Here is a 20,335-nt window from a genome sequence, read left to right as displayed (position 1 = left end):
GGGAAGGGGTGAGACAAGGAAGAGAGAGGAACCAACACACACACACTCACCTCCTCTTTCCCAGTCTTTGCCTTCTCACCCCAGACTCTCTAGAAAGGTCCAGGGCGAGGGATCCCTGGATCCCAGGCCCCATCCACCCCCAGGCCTCCCCTTCACAAGGACGCCTGTTTTTCACCTCTTGGTCCTGGTCCCTCAGACATTTCTCTTCCCTCTCACTTTAATCTCTCTAATCCACCAGGGTTGGAGCTGAGCTGTCTTCTCCCCACCCAGTGTGAGCTGTCAGGTAAAGTAGGCAGTCTCTGACCCGCCCACCGTCCCATTCTTCCTGGGTTCCCAGGTACTATCACCACCACCACCACCACCTTCCTCCTTACACCCTTGGCCTCTCTCCCCAAAGCCAGGCATGACCACTACATTTTCCTGAGGGCCAGGAAAGAGGATTACCCCCAAAGTGCCCTGCTTTGGAAGCCCTAAAAGAAAGGAAATTGTCACTGTCTCCTCCTGAGTTTGTCCTCAGTGAGAATGGCAATAAGATGGTCATACATTACCTAGGATTTCTTGACCCAAAGCTAGATGTGTGTGTGTGTGTGTGTGTGTGTGTGTGTGTGTGTGTAGGGGACAGGACATGAGAATTCCTACAGTTCCTCTCAGGCTTGGGAAGAATCCATCTGCCCAGAGGTCCAGAGGTCTGGCCTAGACATAGTCTCAGGGAAGAACAAGCGAGCACAGACAAAGATGTTCGGGAAGGTGTCAGAGACCCTAAGGGAAAGGCAGCAAACCTAGGGGGTCCTCTGTGAAAATTTAGGTGTTTCCAGAGTTAGTGACAACTTCTAGGTCTCAAGATAATATGCCTGGGCAATTCACACCCACCTGGAGTCACCCACTTTATTTCCCTTCCTTTTGTGTTGGCGAAGACGGATTTGAGCGGGACCTCAGAGTCCTCTTTCCTTGCCTCTGCCTCTGGTATCTTTCTTACACTTCTCTCTTCCCATCTCTCCCTTCTAACTCCAGCTGGGAAGTCCTCCCTTCAGTCTACCCTCCACCCCTCTGGGGGCAGATGCCTAAGTTTCTCCCTCTTCCGTCTTAGCCTATCTCATCACCCTTGCTGCTGGCTACACTCTAGTTCGTACAAACTAGTTCATCTAGTTCGGATGAAGCTGTTTGGGGGAAGACAAGAGTCGTTTGGAGATGACCCTAGGTCAACCAGATTGCAGGGGCTATGTGGCACTCCGGAACTACGACTCCCAGCATGCTCCGGTGGCCGGAAGCCCCGCCCGCCATGACCCGGTGCTTTGTGGAGGATGAGTCAGGGCGGGGGAACTAGACTTCGGCAGACCCGAGATAGCTCTAGGTCAACTTTTAGGGCATCGGCGACCGAAGCAGTTCAGAGATGCGGGCAGCGAGAATGGCTCCGAGCGTGGGGCGGCAGCTGCTGAGGCTGCGGAGCGGAAGGTGTGTGTGTGACAGGGGAGAGGGGGGCAGGAAGCCCGGGCACTGGGCCAGGACTGAACCCCTACTCCCCACAGCTCGTGGCCCAGTGCGCTCCTGGGGCAGCCCCGGCCCGGCCCTGCCCGGCGACCCTATGCCAGTGGGGTCGCCCAGGTAAGTGACGGCGACCTTTAAGGGGTGTGAGAGCCGGAGTCCGCTTCGGCTCTCACCTCTCCGCTGCCGGCAGGGGTCTCCCTCTTGGTCCCTCCTAGTCACCTGCCAGTCGCCTGACGCCCAAAGTAGGGGAAAGGGCAAACCAGGATGATCTGAGGATGAAACTAGGGGAAAGGTGTCAAATGCACCCTCCCCTCTTACGCTTTGCTGTTTTTGGCACTTCGGAATCCCTTTCCCCAGGCGGCTGTGGACCAGTCTGATTCCCAGCCTTCTGAGTCTTCGACCAGGGAAAAACGGGCCAACTCGGTAGGTGGCTCCGAGCTGTGGAGGATCTAAGCCAGGGGCAGACCTACCCGACACTCTTCCCTGATACCCCTCCCTTCTTCCTGCGCAGGTATCTAAGTCCTTTGCTGTGGGGATGTTCAAGGGCCAGCTCACCACCGATCAGGTGTTTCCATATCCGTCTGGTAAGGAAATGAGTAGGCAGAGCCGGGCGGGGACAGGCAGCTTCCCCTGACCGCCTGGCCTGACCTGCCCTGCCTTCTTGCCACTCCAACCACCGCAGTGCTCAACGAGGACCAGACACAGTTTCTCAAAGAACTGGTGGGGCCTGTGACCCGATTCTTTGAGGTGAGCAATGCCAGCCAGAGGAATAGAGGGCGTGGTTCCCGATGGAGTGAGGTTAAGGAGCCTCATTAAAAGGAACCTGGAGGTGAGATCCTGTGCCTTCCCCAGGAGGTGAACGATGCTGCCAAGAATGACATGCTGGAAAGAGTGGAGGAGACCACCATGCAAGGTCTCAAGGAGTTGGGGGCCTTTGGTCTTCAAGTACCCAATGAACTCGGTGGCGTCGGCCTCTGCAACACCCAGGTGAGGGAGTCCCCACAGTCACCTCCTGCGTCACCTTCTACTTTCTTGCCCCTGGGGCAAAGGTCTCTGCCTTGAGCTGCCCTGGGGGCCTGTGGGATAGAGCCGTGGACCTCACCCACATTCCCAAGTCCTAAAGGATCTCGAATGTGGGGATTGCCTGAGGATGTGGTAGGGTACTTGCCTCCCACCAAGGCCTAGAACAGACCCGCCAGTGTCCTCTGTCATTGGCCCACTTGCTCTGTCTACTCACTTTGCAGGGACACCCAAGTTGGGCTCTTTCCTGCTCTTTCCTCCTCCGTGCCCATTCTTCCCTGTTAAGGGCGAGTCCCATTTAGCGAATTACAGTCCCCAATGCCTGTTTCCCCTCCAGTATGCTCGATTGGTGGAGATCGTGGGCATGTATGACCTTGGCGTGGGCATCGTCCTGGGAGCCCATCAGAGCATCGGTTTCAAAGGCATCCTGCTCTTCGGCACAAAGGCCCAGAAAGAAAAATACCTCCCCAAACTGGCATCTGGTGAGGCAGCCCCAGGAGAGCCAGAGATTGGGGCTTGGTGGATTAGGCCAGCCGTACTTAGATCACTGCATAGCTGGGTGTGTTAGCTAGGTTGGGGGGGAGGGGGTCGGTGAGATTCTGGGAAAGACATTCAGAAGTCACTGAATATCGCTAGAGGCCTTAAAAGGGGATGGTTGTGCTCCATGGGCGGTGGCACCAAAGTGACTTCCTTGCCCGTCGGAACCCAGGGTAAAGGAGCGCTCTCTCCAACAGGGGAGACTATAGCTGCTTTCTGTCTAACCGAGCCCTCCAGTGGATCAGATGCAGCGTCCATCCGATCCTCAGCTGTGCCCAGCCCCTGTGGAAAATACTATACCCTCAACGGAAGCAAGATTTGGATCAGGCACTCTTCCATTTCTCCCTCCTCTCCAGCCTCTGCCCAGTCCAGGCCCCACCACTCCATCCTCCGTGCCCTGACCGCCTCTCGCTTTTCCACAGTAATGGGGGCCTGGCAGACATCTTCACGGTCTTCGCCAAGACACCAGTTATAGACACAGCCACAGGCGCTGTGAAGGAGAAGATCACAGCTTTTGTGGTGGAGAGGAGCTTTGGCGGCGTCACCCAGTGAGTGGGCTGGGGTGGAAGAGGGGGAGCCAGGGAGCTGGTGGTACTGAGTTCCAGGGCAGATGGCCGCCACGGGTCACCCTGGGGATGTGTGCAAAAGCCAGAGCATCTGGACAGCATGTTCCCTCTGGGCCTAGTATGAAGGAAACTGATCTCAAGTTTGGCTCCACCAACCACTGAGCCCAGAGCACAGCAGCAGGATAAAGCCAGGCCCCCTCAGCCCTCTGTGGCGGGGAATGCTGCCTGCACCTCTTTGGGCCTGGCTCATAAGGAGTGAGGGACTCATTTCCCCCCACCCCAACGGCAATTTCTCCACCCTGTCACAGTGGGCCCCCTGAGAAGAAGATGGGCATCAAAGCCTCAAACACAGCAGAGGTGTACTTTGACGGAGTACGGGTGCCAGCAGAGAACGTACTGGGGGAGGTAGGGGGCGGCTTCAAGGTCGCCATGCATATTCTCAACAACGGAAGGTTTGGCATGGCTGCAGCCCTGGCAGGCACCATGAAAGGCATCATTGCGAAGGCAGTAAGTACCCTGCCTGTCCCAGGCCAGCCTGAATCTAAGCCCAAGTCACACCGTTTCCCTTTCCTTGTGTCCCTGTCCCTTGCAGGCCCTCCCTCCACAAGAGACCCTCCCCACCAGCAGATCGCTTAGGTCTCCATCCATCCTGGTCTGACTCTTGACTGTGGCCAAAGCCCACCCCTCCCAGCGCAGCCCAGGCCCTCTCCCAGAAAGAGGAGACTAGAGAACCATAGTGGGACACATGTGCCCTCTTCCAGGTGGATCATGCTGCTAATCGTACCCAGTTTGGGGAGAAAATTCACAACTTTGGGCTGATCCAGGAGAAGCTGGCCCGGATGGCTATGCTGCAGTATGTGACTGAGGTGAGTGCCACCCCCTGTTCCCAGAGCCCTTCTTCCCAGATGGGTCAGACTACAACTCCCAGCAGCACCTGGGGCAGTGGGTCTCCAGCTTTACACCAATGCCCTAGGGGATGCGGGGAGGCATAGCCAGCTCAGCTTCTGCAAGATGGGGAGAGCCATGCTGTTCCACCGAGGTGCTTCCAGAGGTCCCTGAGGTGTAGTCTATCCCACCCCACCCTCACCTCCTCACCCCTTCCAAGAAGTCAAATGCCTGCAAGCCCCTGATGAACTGACCAGGGGACCAAATACTTGGACGTGCCTAACCCATGGCATTGGAAGGTAAAAGGAAGGGCCAAAGGCCAAGGCAGACCTGGTGTTGTAAGATCTGGGTGACCAGGTCAAGTCTGATGCCGCCTTTTTCCATTTCCCTTCCTATGTCCCAACCTCAGTCCATGGCGTACATGGTGAGTGCCAACATGGACCAAGGATCCACGGACTTCCAGATAGAGGCCGCCATCAGCAAAATCTTTGGCTCGGTGAGGTCCCAGGCCTGTGGGGAGGGAGAGCCACGTTTGGGAGCTTGGCTCCAAAAGCAATCTCGGGTGTTTCTGTTCTTAGGAGGCAGCCTGGAAGGTGACAGATGAGTGCATCCAAATCATGGGGGGCATGGGCTTCATGAAGGTACAGACGCTTCTCTGCCGGGGTGGCTGCAGGGTCAGGAGGAGGCAGACTCATCCCAGCGGGGACATGTGATCTGTCTTCCCCTGCGGTAGGAGCCTGGGGTAGAGCGTGTGCTCCGAGATCTTCGCATCTTCCGGATCTTTGAGGGGACAAATGACATTCTCCGGCTGTTTGTGGCTCTGCAGGGCTGCATGGTAAGAGCGAGGAGAATAGGGGAGTTGGTGGGGAGGAGAGTGAATCCTGACTATGGGGCCCTCCTCCCCCACAGGACAAAGGGAAGGAACTCTCTGGGCTTGGCAATGCTCTCAAGAATCCTTTTGGGAATGCTGGCCTCCTGCTAGGAGAGGCAGGCAAACAGCTGAGGCGGTAAGCTTAGAGACCAGGGCATGGTGGGGCGGGGCGGTGCATGGCAACTAACCAGTCACCCTCTGGCTTCCTCTTAAGGCGGGCAGGGCTGGGCAGTGGCCTGAGTCTCAGCGGCATCATCCACCAGGAACTGAGGCGGAGCGGTGAACTGGTACGTAGGCAGTCAAGGTGGAGGGGCAGCCTGCATCAGAAGCTGAGGGTCCAGGACCGGGCTTCATCTCACCCTGGGCACCATCCCATCTCCTCAGGCAGTGCAGGCTCTGGAGCAGTTTGCCACCGTGGTGGAGGCCAAGCTGATAAAGCACAAGAAGGATATCATCAGTGAGTGAGCATGACCTCATTCCCACCCCCATTTCCCCTCTCCCTCTCCTTAACCCACCACCCCCCTCAACCCATCTACCTGGCAGATGAACAGTTTCTGCTGCAGCGTCTGGCGGACAGTGCCATTGACCTCTACGCCATGGTGGTGGTTCTGTCCAGGTGAGGAGGCAGTGGGGGAGGCCTGAGTTGCAGTGGCGGGTGGGGGGCGGTCCCTGGGCCAGGGTTACAGCCCAGATGTGTTTTTCTCCTGCTTCCCACTAGGGCCTCAAGATCCCTGACTGAAGGCCACCCCACAGCCCAGCATGAGAAAATGCTCTGTGACAGCTGGTGTATCGAGGTGAGATCCAGAGTTACTAAGTACAGGGGGCTGGAAGGGATTGAGGGACAGGTCTGAACCCCCTCCTTCCCCCTCCCTCCCCAGGCTGCAGCCCGGATCCGGGAGAACATGACTGCTCTGCAGTCTGACCCCCAGCAGCAGGAGCTCTTCCGTAACTTCAAAAGCATCTCCAAGGCCCTGGTGGAGCGGGGTGGCGTGGTCACCAGCAACCCTCTTGGTTTCTGAGTACTCTCAATTAGAGCCTGGCCCAAAATGTGCCTTTTCTCAAGCCAAAGCCCAGACCCCTTTCCTGCCCATCCTGGTTCTACCTTGAAGGGGGCCCCGGCCCATAACTGTGCCTGCTCTGAGGGAGCACTTACTGCCTCACAAAGAAAGTTTCTAACAAGTAACACTCTGCGACTGTATCTCTGTCCTTTCCCTTGCTGCCTGCCTCCCTCCCAAAGAAAGGAGCCAGAGGCGTGGGGAGTTTGCCCCTATTGCTTTATTTAGTGTTTTATACAAGTAACTAAAATAAATAGAGTAACAAAAGCAGCTACATGGCCCCCAATACCAACTACCCCAGCTTCCTTTGACGGCTGTCTAGGGGAACCAACCCCCTTCCACATCCCAGGGTACCACTGACCACCCTCCCACCCTGCTCAGCATGGAGCTGACTGGGTGAATGGATAAGGAGGTCACATTTAGGGGTTAGAAGGAGGGGCCCAGGAGACAAGGATTCTTCATATAAAAGAAAAATTATCTACTAAAAAAATAGCCCCCAAAATGTAAGAAAATCTATTTTAACCCCCCAAAAGGCTTATAAAAAACAATAAAGCTAAAAATAACCAAAGGTCCCTTGTTGAACCCCAAAGAAAGGGGGAGGAACCAGGCACTGCTGGAAAGTCACAGTGGCAACAATCAATCTCACAGCAGACAGCAGCCCACAGGACAGGCTGAGTCCAAGCACCAGAGGAGTGATGAACACATGATTGACAAGACATCCAATCACAGGACAGGCGCACCAAACACTGACAGCCGAGCCAATGTGGCCCCACCACGGGCTCTACATGACATCCACAAAGAACTCACTGGGGTTGCCCATGGCCATGTGGAAGCTTTGGCGGCTGGCGGTTAACTCTGGGGGCACAGAGCCCAGATCTCGGACTGGAGGGGCCCCTGGAGGCTGCACTGCTGGAGGGACAGGGGGTGGGGGCGGCGGCATCATGACCACCATCATGGGGTTATAAGGGAGGGCCATACCAGGAGGTGGGCCATAGGGATGCAGCCCCGGGTGGGCTCGGAGATTGGAAGCACCCCCTGATGAGCCCCTGGATGGGGGAGGGCCCCCATCACCAGTCCCACCAGCTTCCCCACCCCGCCGAAGGCTGCCGCCCCGGCTGGAGGGCTCAGACTCACTGCCACTGCCGGACTTGGACTCAGGGGCCCGATCCTCAGGCCTCCCCGTGCGCCCCGCCCCCCCATCGCTTCGCGTCGACCCACTGCTCCGGCTCCCTGTGGGGAGAGAGAGGATAGGAGCGACTGAGCCACAGCCCAGGTCCTTCGGCCTCCCCAGTCCCTGCTCCAGCCTCTGCTCCCTGGCTTCGCCTTGGCCCCCACATCCAGACCCAGCTATGTGGGGATCTGTCGGCAACTTACCCTCGCTGTGCTGGCTGCTGGCACTGCCTCCGCCGTAGGTGTAGGAGGAGAGCTCGTGGTAGGGTGGCGGCTGAGGACTGTATGGGTGAGGGGCTGGGTACTGGTATGAGAAAGTGGGCAGCAGGGGCCAGGGGGTGGCCCCAGGCAGAGGAGCCAAAGTGTCCTGGTCCGAAGCACCACTGGAGCCATCATTGTCATTAAGAGACAGGTTGACTAGGTCTGGAAGGCAAAGAAGAGATCAAGGGTCACTGCACTGAGAAGCCAGGATGCCAAGACATCGAATGAGGAACCGGGACAGTTTCTCCACAACCATCCGTGGCAGAGGTTAACAGGAGGGCCTCTGATAGGGAATGTCCCACCTGCCCGAGCCGTCAGGGCAGGAACGCGGCCAGGGCCACCCTTAGTTCCTCGTCTCCCCTCCGCAGCAGACACAGCCCTGAACCTGCACACAGCTCATCCAGCACAACAGGGGTGGACGTCAACCCCCATGCCCGTCATCAGCCAGTGCAGGGACCAGTGAAGGACACATGGTGCTCAGCATCCACAGCAGCTCTGGCTAGTTTCCGGGCTAGGCCTGGGGCTGGAGACGCAGGACAAGGCCACCAGGGCCGCTCTACCTGGGCTGGGACAGGGGCACTCACAGCTCTCACAGCCACCACTGAGGTCTCCGAAGACGTAATAGCACTGCTCAGAGAAGGTGATCTTGTTCACAGTGTGCCGGATGAGGCCCGCCTTGAGCAGCCCACTGGCGTACTTCCGGGCCTCCCGCCGCTCAGGAAAGCCCTCCACGTGATGGTACAGCCAGTCCACCACGTCCGAGCCTGGATTGCCGAAAACAGAGAAAGGCCTCAAGTTCTCTCTAGCTTCCAACCCCCGTTCCCAGTTTTGGTCTCCTCCTCTTCCTCCCCACACACCACCTGCCCAGAGCCCAGCCATACCCAGGAAGGCGTTAGGGATGGTAATCTTGAGCCACATGCGGTCCCGAACTTCCAGTCCCGATTCTGGAGCAGCCATGGCCTTGGTCACAGACGCCATGTCTGTGTGGATGGAGAGGCCCCGGCCCTCACAGCCTGATGGGAGGACAATCAGGGAGTCAGAGTTAGGACCAAGGCCCACAGACCAGTGGAGTCACATCATACCAGGTGGCCTTCCAGGGATCGAGGATGAGATAGGCCGGGGGGCTCACCATCAGGAAGAGAGGACCCAGAGGTGATGGTACTCATGGACGAGGAGCCTGGATAAGCTGGGAAGGTGCCAGTCAGCGCAGCAGAATGTGAGACCCAGGCAGCAGGGTCAATCGGCTGGATGGGCTCATCTGCAACAGCGAAGGCCACCAGGATTGTCACCTCTCAACCACAAAGAGCCACCCCCATCCATCCCCAATTCAGACTCCTGTTCCAGCTCTGCCGTGCCCCCCTATCACTCCACTCCCTGTAGCGTGGTAGCCAAGAGTACCCACTCCTGCCATGTCCTCCTAGCTGTAGGACCCCTGAACATCACTCACTTCGGGGGAGAGTGAAGTAGGCCTGGGGAGAGGGATCCCAGCATTTGGCCACTGTCAGCACGATGGGGCTGTGGGGAAGAGAAGGTCAGTCAAGTGGGGGTAAGGGCAGAGGCCTGAGGAGAGGGGAGAGCCTGGAATGAGAATGGGTGAAGGACAGAAAGAGGGAAAGAGGAAAGACCACAGGCACGACTGGGCCTGACAAAGTGACAGTGAAAGGCTCCACAATAAGGGTGACTAACACAGGTCACTCTTAAAAACATACTGCTGAGTAATTTAAGAGAGAACACACTGGGCTTCCCTTGTGGCTCAGATGGTAAAGAATCTGCCTGCAATGCGGGAGACCTGGGTTCAATTCCCGGGTTGGGAAGATTCCCTTGGAGAAGGGAAAGGCTACCCACTCCAGTATTCTGGCCTGGACAGTCCATGGGGTTGCAAATAGTCAGGCATGACTGAGCAACTCTCACTTAAAAAAAAGAGAGAACACACTGCACGATCCCACTCAGAGAAAGTCCAAAAATAGGTAAAACTAAAGTGTGTTGTTCAAAGACATGTGCATGGCCAGTCAAATGAAAGCCAAGCAAACTATTGTGGTGATGACCAAAGAATCAAGAAACTGGTTACTTCTGGGAGAATGAGATGGGAGGGAGCAGGAAGGGACACTGGGGGGACCCTTTGTGGGTCAGCAAACTTCTAGGTCATGACATAAGTGGTGGGGATATGGCCACCCATTCACCCCAGACTCATTACATTATGCATTTTTATCAATTTTTTGACCAGCTCTATATTATGTTTCCCCACTCTGTATTATGACAAAAAAAAAAAAAACAACCGTGAAAAGCAAAGAAAGAGGACCGAGGACTTGGACCAGCTCACAGGCTCACCCTGGCTTGTGCACGATGTCCCTCAGCACCCGCACCGCGTCATCGTTGCTCATGTTCTCAAAGTTCATGTCGTTCACCTGGCAGGAGGGACAGTGGGTCAAAGGTGAGAGGGAGGAGCTCAGAGCACCAGCCAAGTCAGTGAGTGGCCCTGCTCCAGCTCACCTGCAAAAGCATGTCCCCGGGTTCGATGCGCCCATCGGCCGCCACAGCCCCACCCTTCATGATGGAGCCAATGTAGATGCCACCATCTCCCCTCTCATTGCTCTGGCCCACAATAGAGATGCCTAGGAAGTTGTACTTTTCTGTGGAGGGAAGCCAGGTGATGAGGGGAAGCGCCAGCTGCATGCCCCCCAGGGACCCTGGAGACCAGATCCTCCCGGCCCCTCCATACCCATGTTGAGTGTGACTGTGATGATGTTGAGAGACATAGTGGAATCGGTGACGCTGCTGAACGACGAGGCCTGTGGTGGGCAAAGAGGGAGGAGCGGGACTGGCTCTAACACCCCAGGACAAGCCCCGGGATTCCCAGGCCTCGGACCGTCTAGGCCAAGGTCCAAAGCCCCAACTTCCCCAAGGGAGGTCCAGCTGACACACAAGAAGCCCCTCACCCTCTCCAAGCGGGGTGGCCGCTGTTTCCTCCGCCGCCGGTGGCGCTTGAGGAGGCGGGAGGCGCTGCTCTGCTCCGTGGAGCTGCTGAACCTGCTGGGAGGTCAGGCAGTGGTCGTGGGGCCAAAGGAAAGGACGGGAAGCGGGGCTAGTGCCCTGGGGAGGTCCGAGGAGCCTCACCTGCTCATGGTGTCATCCTCGTCCGAGTCCCCCAAGCTGGTGCTCTCCAGCTCACTGGTCATGAGGGTGGAGGAGCTCTCATACCCCGCCAGGTGGCGCTCCAGCCTGGAGGGGCCACTGGGTCTGTGGCCCCCCGCTGAGGACGAAGAGGCACCTCAGGAATCAGGCTCCTCACTGCATCTGGCCCAGATGCTTCTGTTCTGTGGGAGCCAACCCCTCCCCAGCTCCCGCTCTAGCCGGCCTCCAGGCCCGGTCCCCCTCACCGCCATGCTCACTGCTGTCTCGCCTGCGAGGCCGCTCCCGCCTCAGAGACACCACTGACTCTGTTTCTGTCTCGGGCTCCAGGTTTTCCCGGCTGCTGGACACATTAGGGCTAGATGGGCAGAGAGGGTTCCCAACCCACATCAGTGGGACAGGCCCCCAAACCCTCGGCTTCCCCTCCCATGGGGCTTGGATTCCCTCCTTATGTCCCTCCCCTGGATGCAAGAATCCCAAGAACTCACTGGAAAGATGGAGGCCTGGAGTCCCCAATGCCACTGGTCCTCTCTGGTGGCAGAGGGGGCAGAGGTGGGGGTGGAGGCGCCAGGTCTGTCCGAGGCTCGTGGGCTGGGGGCGCCATCTCAGGTTGGGGGTTATCTGATGACACTAGCTAGGAGGGTACAAGTGATTTAAAAAAAAAAACCAACACAGCTCAATGGGGAAGTGAAGGCCTATGAGGTGGGAGTATGAGAAAGAACTAGAAAAGGCAATGGGGCCTGAGAGAACCTGGAGAAAAGCACACAGAAAAAGAGCAGCAGCAAGTGTCAGAGGCTCCAGAAAGAGAAGGCTGAGAGGCTGCAACTGGCTGGCTCTCCAAACAGCTAAGGAGGACGAAAACTTCTCAACGGTCTAGTGGTTAGGACTTGGCAGCTTTCACTCTAAGGGCCAAGTTCAATCCCCAGCTGCGAGAGCCACATAGTGAACGGCCAAACACAAAGAAACAAACAGGTAAGGAAGCAAACGGTCAGAGACTCCAGCAGCTGAGATGGGTGGGCACAGGCTGAGGCTTGGAGGAGCTGGGTAGTGCCAGAGGGACTGGTCCTTAAAGCCAGGCCGCTTACCCAGGATACTACCCTTCCGTTGAAGCAGGGAAGGCGGGCATTGTCATCTGAAATCTCTTCCTTCACCACCCTGCAGAGAGATAAGATAAAGGTCAGTGAAACTGGAGCAGCTTTCCCCACTCCCACCTACCTGCATTTGAAGTTTCTCCCAATCTTCATCCAGCTCAGGGATGTTGATTTCCTCCCACCACGGCAAATCCTCTTCTCTGACATTGAGACACTTCACCCAAGAAATCACCAAACTGAATTCCCTTATTTCTCCTTCTCTCCCAGTTCATCCTTGGGCTCAGTGTTGATTCAGAGCTTTCCAAGAGTCTGATTCAAACCTCTCAGCCCAATTTCAAAGGCCTTCCCCTAAGGCTGCCCTAGCTGTCCCAAATATCTAACCTTAGAAGCCTCACGGGCAGCCTGCCTCCAACTTCCACCCCATTCCACACACAATTGCCCCACAAAGGTTTTGTGGTCCTTGTCTATGTCTCTAATCTTATGCTTTCCTTAGTTTTCGCTAACTCACTTCCAGATGGATGTTCAAATGTACTGTCACATCTAGTAAAAACACCCATTAGATCAAAGAATGGTACTCAGTAAACTGAGCTCCTAAAGAGTGCTGAAGCCCAGATCCCCGTTCCTCTGAGCCTCACCTGGCACAAACTCTGCATTAAGCAATTTGCTCCTCCTGACAGACCCCAAAGCCCAGCCCTGAGGGTGATCTCACCCATGGGTTCCTTCAATGGACCAAACTTGCTCCTTCTTTTCAACCACCACATGAAATCATCAGTGCCAATTTTGTTCAACACCAAGTCCCTGACCACACAGAAAAGTACCTGATGCTGCCTAAGCACTAACAAATACCTGTTCGCTGGGTGGGGAAGATCCTTTGGAGAAGGAAATGGCAACCCACTCCTGTATTCTTGCCTGGAAAATCCCATGGATAGAGGAGCCTGGCAGGCTACAGTCCATGGGGTCGCAAAGAGTCAGACACGACTGAGCGACTTCACAACATTCACACACAAACTAATAAACATACTGACTACAAGACATTCTTCCCTGAACACTCTCACACACATTCACCCCCAAAATTAGGACCTCCTGTCTAATTAACCCTTTAGCCTAATACGATTATAGGACCCTGGATATATATCAACTCAATCCCATCTATTATTAATGTGACGACACAGCCCAGTCACTACCAACCTGTCTCAGTGTAACAGTTGTAGTCTTCACAACATAATCCAATCTCAACTTAGTCCAGCCTGCCAAGTGATTTTATCCTGTATTGTTGTAGCCTAGTTGAAGAAGTAGACTCCATGCTAATAAAGACAATGACCATTCATCAAGAACATATCAGGTACTTGTGCTAAGCATTTTACTCTGGTTAACTGTTTCACAGATGAAATCAATGAACAAAGTTAAATGCCCCAGGTTATATAGTGCTGACAAACAGAAGAACCTAGAATTTCAATACAAGGTAACTCCCTAGACAGTACCACCATCCCAACGTCCAAGTCTTTCTAGGTAAAGTCCAGTCTGTTCAGCTTTCCTAGAATCCAGGCTATCCCAGCCTAAGCCAGCCTCCCTTCAAGAGATGAGACTGAGGACAAAAAGTACAGTCCTAAAGGTATAAAACACAAAAAGGCCTACCCTGAATTATTTAAGGTTCCAGACTATCCCAAATTATCCAGGATAGCCCAAAACTATTCCAGTATAGACTAGAATGTCCCCACACGCAGCTGTCTACACCAATATAGACTAGAATATCCCAATACAGCTGTCTGTACTAACAAAGACATGGCCAACCCTGTGTACCCCTGTATTGACTATCCCCCAAAAAAACTAGGCCTCCAAAGAAACGATGATCAATCAACAGAACCCAGTGCAGACCATGGTGACAGCCCACTACCTTAGTACAAACTAGAATATCCCGCAAACAATCCTGTCTGCCTTAGTATCAGAGAGAACATCCCAAATTGGCCCAGTATAGCCCAGTTGACATCAGCAGGTTTCCCAATGTCCCTCCACAACCTGTGTGGCACAGGACTGCTCACAATGTAGTTACCAGAGGGTACACTAACCCACCTCATCGCTGTCCAGAACACCCGAAAATAAAACCAGTGTGCCCCAGTCTACTACAGGATAGCCTAATCTTCTCTAATCTGGTTTAGCATTGCCCAGTCTGTCCTCCTACAGCTCTCCGTGCGCCTCAATCTATCCAGGCATAACGTTGTCCGTCCTGGGATAACCAATCTACACCAGCACAATCAAATTCTCTCCACTAGTGCCCAGAAAATCCCAGCATGTCCCAAAGTAGCCCGGTGACCCTCATACCACCCACTCCACAAAAGCACAGCCCCCATCTATCCTGGTCTAGGCCTCGCGCTCACCCGAAATCCTGATCCATAGACTTGAAAAAGTACTTGGCGCCCGCGGGCCGCTGCAAGACGCTCTTGAAATCGCCAAGGGTGATGCGCTCGGCGGGGACGGGGATCTTCACCAGGTAGGGAGTCTCTTCTTCATCCAGGTGGTAAATCACCTTCGTCTCCCCAACACCACCGCCCCCCGCGCCGCTGCCCGCCATGGTCTCGCCCGCGCGCTCCCGGGCTCCACCGCCCACCCAAAGGGGCTGTTCGCCCCCGCCGCGCCTGCGCACTCCCGCGAACCGACGCACGAGCACCAGGACCGACAAAGCGCCAGAGAGGTGCGAAAGGGAGGAAGGCGGGGGTCAGCAGGGTGGCGGCGGCGAGAGGGGGGCGGGCCGTGGGGTGCTACCCAAAGCCGCGGGCTCCGCCGCCGCCTCCGCCACCGCCTTCGCGAGTGCCCTCCAGCGCCCCGCCCACCTCTCCCCACGTCACGTGATCAGAACCGACCCACCCCCTCTTCGAAACGCCCCCACCACGTGATCCTCTCGTGATCACGTGACCTCTCGACTCCGCCTCGTTACCCCCGCCACATGATTGCTGCTTTCAGCAACGGTCTCCCAACCTTCTGGGGCTCCGCCTCCATGTGTGTCCCCACCCGCGTCCTCCGACTACCCAGACCAGGCTGGGCTCTGCCCTCAGGGGGCAAGCAAGCAATGCCTGCCCGCTTTATCTGCTCTGGCAAGGAGCTCCAAGCAACTTTCATGCGTTGTAGCGCACGTGTGGGAGGTGCGGGTGGGAATTGGGGGGGGGGGTCCTTGACTGGGGACGAGGTGGGGCAAAACCAATTGAGGTCATAGGGTTGGTGGGAAAGGCGCAGTCAGGTCATTTTTAGTAGAGAGGAGGGTTTCAACCCCACCTCCAGCCCGCTTTTCCAAAGCCTCCCTCCCCAGCACAGTCAGTGAGGGCTATAAACACAGAAGAGCCCACTCTGCTTTATTTACAACACGCAGGCTGTCTGTACAAACAGCTGGCCAGTATTATTAAAAACAAAAGAGGTGAGGAATCGTCACCTTTCTGTTTTCCTTCCTCCCTCGGCCAAGCTCTGGTTGGCACTCCACCACTGAGCTGCCATGCTCAAAAGGGGAAGCCCAAAATTAAAAATACAACCGGTGTAGAATAAATGGGGAGTGAGATAGAAGAAAAGATGAAGGAGGGGAGTGCTATATTTACACTAGAGTTTTATAGACAACTGTCCCACTCCATCCCAGTTCCAACCCTGGCCCAGAAACTGAGCAGTGGCAGGGACAGTTCAAGTGTCTAGAGACCCAGAGAGCCTCCCACCCACAACTCCAATGGGTCCAAGTTCAAGTCCACAAGGTGGGAAGGAAAGGTAGGGCAGGAAAACCACTCATTTCCAAACCAGTCTCCCTTGGGAATTTCTGCCTCGAAGTGGGACAACATCCCAGCTTCAGGGGACATGTCGACCCTGAAGCTCAGTTCCCAAGTCACGTTTCCATTTGAAGTTCCAGCCTGGAGATGGCATGTGTCAGGGCTCTCCAGATTTCGGAGGCCCCCCTAATCGCCGGGCCTCTGGCCGCAGTTCCTTGCATTTCTGGCAGTAAAAGAAGTCAGGGACATTGGTCTTCTTAATCTTAGCACAGGAGAGGTGGATCCACGTCCCACACAGGCTGCACTCAATCATGGGCCGGCCTGCAAAGGGCTTTCGGCAGTAACACGTGATCAGATCCCATGAATCATCACCTGGGGAAAAGAAGGTATGTTTGGTGGTCTGAGTTCTTGGATCCACACTACCCCAAGACCCATCAACCCAGCTGCCCCTGGGCAGCCCCAAACTTCTCACCTGATTCTACCATGATGTCCTCATCCATGACCCGCATCTCGCCTTCACTGGAGCTGGCATCTCCATCTTGGCTTGTTTCAGTGCTGCCCACCTCCTTGCTTTCACCGTCAGTGGGAGGGGCTCCTTCGGGGTGCACTGTGGCAGGGGGTCTAGGAGCCTCAGGTGTTGGTAGCACAGGGGCTGGGGCTTCCCCTCCTACCATTGCTGCCATCTCTTCCTCCTCCTCCTCCTCCTCTTCCTCCTCCTCCTCTTCAGAGTCTGTATCACTGGGGGGTGCCCGGGGAGGCCCAGGAGGTGGGAGTCTATCCCCCCGTTCTGCCTTTTTCAACTTCCGCTTCTTGCTCTTCTTGATTCGAGACCTCTTTTCCCCATCCCCAGGGGTTGGGCGGGGCCTCCGAAGTACCCCAAAGCCTGTCCCCCCTCCTGGCCCCAGCTTTCGGTTCTTTCGGTCCTTCTTTCGAGGAGGCTGGGAGAGGTCCCCCTGGGAAAGGGGCACTGGGGTGAGAGCAGCAGGGGGCCGGGAGGCATGTGTCAGGGACGTGGGGGACAGTGGAGATACCATTTTGGGCCCATCTAGATCAAAGAGAGAGTCCTTGAGTTTCATCTTCTCCAGCAAAGTGGCACTGTCAGGGGCCTGCAGACGAGGGAAAGTGGACCTTGGGGGTCCTGGCTGGGTGGGACCTGCTTGAGCCGCCCTTCTCTTGGATGACTTTGCTTTCTTAACAAAGGTCTGGATGGTTCTGAGATCTGAGGGGGCTGAGTCCCAGCCATCACTATCTGCCGCACTCTCACCTCGCAATGGAGAGCTGGAGCCGGAGGCTGGCCAGTCACTTTCCTTAAAGGACAGAAAAAACCAGGGTCAGAGGGGGCCCAGCCTTATCTCAGCCCCTCTACATACCAAACTTAACAGACGAAAATATCCCTTCAAAACCACCAAACCTCACTGTATTCAGAAAACTTATCAGCATCCCAATTCCCCTCAGCATCTCCTCTTGAACACTTCCATGTTACCTCTGCCCTCAAATTCTCACCATCTCCCCAACACCTACTGCCTTCACAACACTGCATCCCCTAGACCAGAGCAGTATTTCTTCAGCTGTTTCTGTACAGCTTCATTTGTTACTATCTCCAGCTTCCTAACACTTATCCCAGAGGACCTCCCATTAAGAACACCCCAAAACCATTCACTGCACTCAAGTCACATTATCTATTAATCCCACTCCTACCCCAGATACTAGTTCTCCCACCAGAATTTCCATTTCCTTAAGTCTTTCACATGTAATTTCGAGGCTTTGTCTATAAAGTAACAAAGTTTCATAAGCTCAAGAGCTCCTCTATAGCCCTAGGACACCACCCTCCAGTCAGTTCTCCTTCTGTCCTTACCTCCTTGCTAGGGGGGATGTAACCTGCATAGGCCAAAACAAAACTGCAAAATTTGTTGAAATCCTCAATTGTTCTCCGACGTTTCTCTGGTGGCTGAAAGGAAGGAAATATCTATCACACAGAGTTTAAGAGGGGTATCTCCAAAGGCATAGTCCCCCGAATGAGGAATCAAGCAAAGGTTGGGGGGGGGGGGGGCGTGCGGCGGCGGCTGCAGTAATATTGGGCTGCAAAGGAATGGGAAACCCTCACCTGAGTCTCTGGTTTAAGGGTCGGAGGTGGATCTGTAAAAGCAATAAAAGCTGAGTCAAGGCACTAGGAAAGAGTCAGTGTGAAACCCCACCTCTCAACCTTCGCGGTCCCAAGTGAACCCCCTCCACTCCCAGGTCCTTCAGCCAGGCGAGCAGGCCCCCAGCGGTGCTGGGCCCGCCCCTGCTCCCCCTTCCGCCCCGCGAGGGGCGGAGCCTGGGCGCGGCGCCCTCTCAGGCCTCGCTATAGCGCTCCCCTCCCCCCCCACCGAAGGCCTGGCGCCCCGCCCCCCCCCCAACTCACGGTTTCTCTAGACTCCGAGCTCCTCGGTTCTCTCCGCGCCCCACCCCGCCATACCGCTCCCTGGACCGAGCCCGGGCTGCCGCCTGCCCCTGTCCTTCACACGCGCTCAGTGCCCCGAGTTCCCACCCCGCCGCGCTCTACCGCCCCGGGCCCTCCGCGCCCGCACACGCCGCCCGCCGGCCCCCAGGGTCCAGGATGACCACGCCGAACCGCTCCCCGCCCTCCGGCCCCTTCTACTCGAGCACGAGGCCCGGCGCGCCCCTCACCCCCCCCCACCCCCAAACACACACGGGCTCACACATCCAACGCCACTTCGCGGCCGGGACAGACCAGAGAGCTCTTACCCGGACGCGGCCCCACCTGCCCCCCCATGCCGCGCTCCCCACAATTTCGGCGTCCCTCCGCCCCCATCCGGGGCTTTGGCCCCTCCCCGTCTCAAGCTCCTCGGGCTCCCCGCCGGGCCCCCGGGCCCAGTTCCGAGCTCTCTTCGGCCGCCGCCCCCCCTCCGCCCCCGGACTCGCCACCAAGTCACTAGACTACGGACCCCTAAACTCTAGCCCCCACCCCAGCTACTCTGCCTGCCCAGCAACCCCAGCTGCCGCCGCCGTTGCCCCCCTCACCCTCCGCAACTCCCAGGCTCTAACCCTTGCCGACCAAACCCCCCCTCCGGCGCAACTCGCCGGCCTTAAACCCCCACCCCGCCCCACCGCCCCCAAAACTACCCTGCTCTCGTCGCTCCCCGGCTCCTTCTCCCCACAGCTACCCACAGGCATAAGTCCCTCTACCGCAGACAATGCCCAGGCCCCCTCTTCTCCCCACAACTATCTGCCCACCCCTCCAACAATCACCGGGCTACCTCCGGCGGCAACTACCGGGAGCTCCGGCACCACCGCCACAAACTCCCCCACCTCGGCGAACTACCGAGCTCCTCACTCAATCCTCTCCTACATCCTCTCTCCTCAACAACTCTCCGGCTCCCAGATTCCCCTAACCTCTCAGTTCTAGGGCCCCAACCTGCCGGAGGCCCTTTCGGCCCCTAACCCTCGAAGCTCTGGTTTCCAGCTCCCACTCCCCCATCCCACCCCACCCCCCTCTACACACACACAGCGTCTAATCTCCAACTACCCCCGGCCCAGTCTCGCACTCCTCTTTCCTCCAAGGTCTCTCAACTCGTCACTCTCCCACCTTCAGGGGCAGGCCCCCGACCCCCTCCCCGCGTTCCCCTGCTGGGCTCCGGGGCTCGACCTCCAAGTTTGCCAATAGATTCCTCGCCCGCCCCCCGCCGGCTCAGCGCCCTGTGCCGGTCGAGAGCTCACCTTCGGGACTGGGCTCCGCCATGGCTTCCAGCATCGCCCCCTACCCTCCTCCCGGTTCGGCGCCCCCCTCCCCTGAGCCGGGGATCCCGGTGCCGCCTCCGGTGCTCGGTGTTCCTACTGCCTCGCTCCACAGAGGTGTCTGTGTCGGCTCGGTTGTGACTCGAGTCCGCTAGCCGCTGCCGCCACCTCCCTCTACCACAGCCTCCCGCACTCCCGGACCGGGCCCCCTCCCCCCGCGCCGCCGGCCGCCTGCTCCCTCCTCCTCTCCACCCTCCCTCCTCTTCTCTCCCCCTCCCTTCGCGGGCCTAACGCGCAATGCATCAAGGGGATTGTAGTCAGTCCGCGGTGAGCGAGAAGGGGCCTGGATAAGCATCCGGAACTTCAATTCCCAGCAAACCACGGATTGGCGCAGGCGCACTAAACTGCTCTCCTCCCCCGGGGAGTGGCGGGGAGATTGGGAGCAGAGGGGAGAGCGGAAGAGTGCGCGCAGGCTCCTGGGAAATGTAGGCTAGGCGGAGCTAAGAAAGAACGGGAAGAAGGGATTAGAACTCTCGGCCACCATACTGCTTCAATTCTGCGGCTTTATACCCCCGCGGGGACCACCCCACTTCCGGCCAGACAGAGATAGGCTGCTGGGAGATGAAGTTCTCCTGGTGATAATGGCTCCCTCCTCCCAGTCGTCTCCCTCCCCTGGATTCCACTCCAGTGGATCCCTCACGCCGGCAGAGTCTGGCAAAGCGACATACATCTGAGGACGGAGTCCTTTCACTAGCTCCCATACTCGAAAATCTCTTCCTTAATCCAA

At 56.8% G+C, this 20,335-nt stretch overlaps 3 protein-coding genes across 8 annotated transcripts; 1 reads left to right on the top strand and 2 right to left on the bottom strand.

Moving 5' to 3' along the window:
* The first annotated feature begins 1,283 nt into the window (after nt 1-1,283).
* On the top strand, nt 1,284-6,547 carry ACADVL (acyl-CoA dehydrogenase very long chain). The gene is made up of 20 exons (XM_065910805.1): nt 1,284-1,452; nt 1,527-1,602; nt 1,843-1,908; nt 1,997-2,069; nt 2,168-2,232; nt 2,338-2,472; nt 2,843-2,987; nt 3,240-3,369; nt 3,465-3,590; nt 3,917-4,115; nt 4,370-4,474; nt 4,903-4,989; nt 5,072-5,134; nt 5,227-5,328; nt 5,403-5,500; nt 5,579-5,651; nt 5,749-5,821; nt 5,908-5,980; nt 6,083-6,158; nt 6,243-6,547. Exons 1-20 carry the CDS (start codon nt 1,391-1,393, stop codon nt 6,381-6,383), a joined length of 1,968 nt encoding a protein of 655 aa, XP_065766877.1. The 5' UTR covers nt 1,284-1,390; the 3' UTR covers nt 6,384-6,547.
* Nucleotides 6,548-6,621: 74 nt separating this feature from the next.
* Nucleotides 6,622-14,899, bottom strand: DVL2 (dishevelled segment polarity protein 2). 5 transcript variants are annotated; one of them, XM_065910800.1, is made up of 15 exons: nt 14,446-14,899; nt 12,065-12,134; nt 11,468-11,613; nt 11,228-11,337; nt 10,965-11,100; nt 10,787-10,880; nt 10,570-10,639; nt 10,341-10,480; nt 10,179-10,255; nt 9,298-9,365; nt 8,980-9,108; nt 8,732-8,863; nt 8,435-8,614; nt 7,794-8,012; nt 6,622-7,649 (listed from the first exon to the last, which is right to left on the bottom strand). In XM_065910800.1, the coding sequence occupies exons 1-15, from the start codon at nt 14,637-14,639 to the stop codon at nt 7,201-7,203; spliced, it is 2,214 nt and encodes a 737-aa protein (XP_065766872.1). In that variant the 5' UTR covers nt 14,640-14,899; the 3' UTR covers nt 6,622-7,200. The 5 variants fall into 5 exon arrangements, with proteins under 5 accessions (XP_065766872.1, XP_065766873.1, XP_065766874.1 ...); XM_065910801.1 differs by having other exon boundaries at nt 10,787-10,877; XM_065910802.1 differs by having other exon boundaries at nt 11,240-11,337.
* A 494-nt stretch (nt 14,900-15,393) lies between these two features.
* PHF23 (PHD finger protein 23) lies at nt 15,394-19,761 on the bottom strand. 2 transcript variants are annotated; one of them, XM_065908995.1, is made up of 5 exons: nt 19,531-19,761; nt 17,915-17,946; nt 17,666-17,758; nt 16,283-17,117; nt 15,394-16,182 (listed from the first exon to the last, which is right to left on the bottom strand). In XM_065908995.1, exons 1-5 carry the CDS (start codon nt 19,562-19,564, stop codon nt 15,968-15,970), a joined length of 1,209 nt encoding a protein of 402 aa, XP_065765067.1. In that variant the 5' UTR covers nt 19,565-19,761; the 3' UTR covers nt 15,394-15,967. The 2 variants fall into 2 exon arrangements, with proteins under 2 accessions (XP_065765067.1, XP_065765068.1); XM_065908996.1 differs by lacking the exon at nt 19,531-19,761 and adding an exon at nt 18,559-18,615.
* Nucleotides 19,762-20,335: the final 574 nt, after the last annotated feature.

The sequence above is a fragment of the Muntiacus reevesi genome, chromosome 18 (genome assembly GCF_963930625.1).
Source record: "Muntiacus reevesi chromosome 18, mMunRee1.1, whole genome shotgun sequence".
Lineage (NCBI taxonomy): Eukaryota > Metazoa > Chordata > Mammalia > Artiodactyla > Cervidae > Muntiacus > Muntiacus reevesi.
Note: the sequence above shows the minus strand (reverse complement) of the source record. Positions and strands in the feature narration are given on the sequence as shown.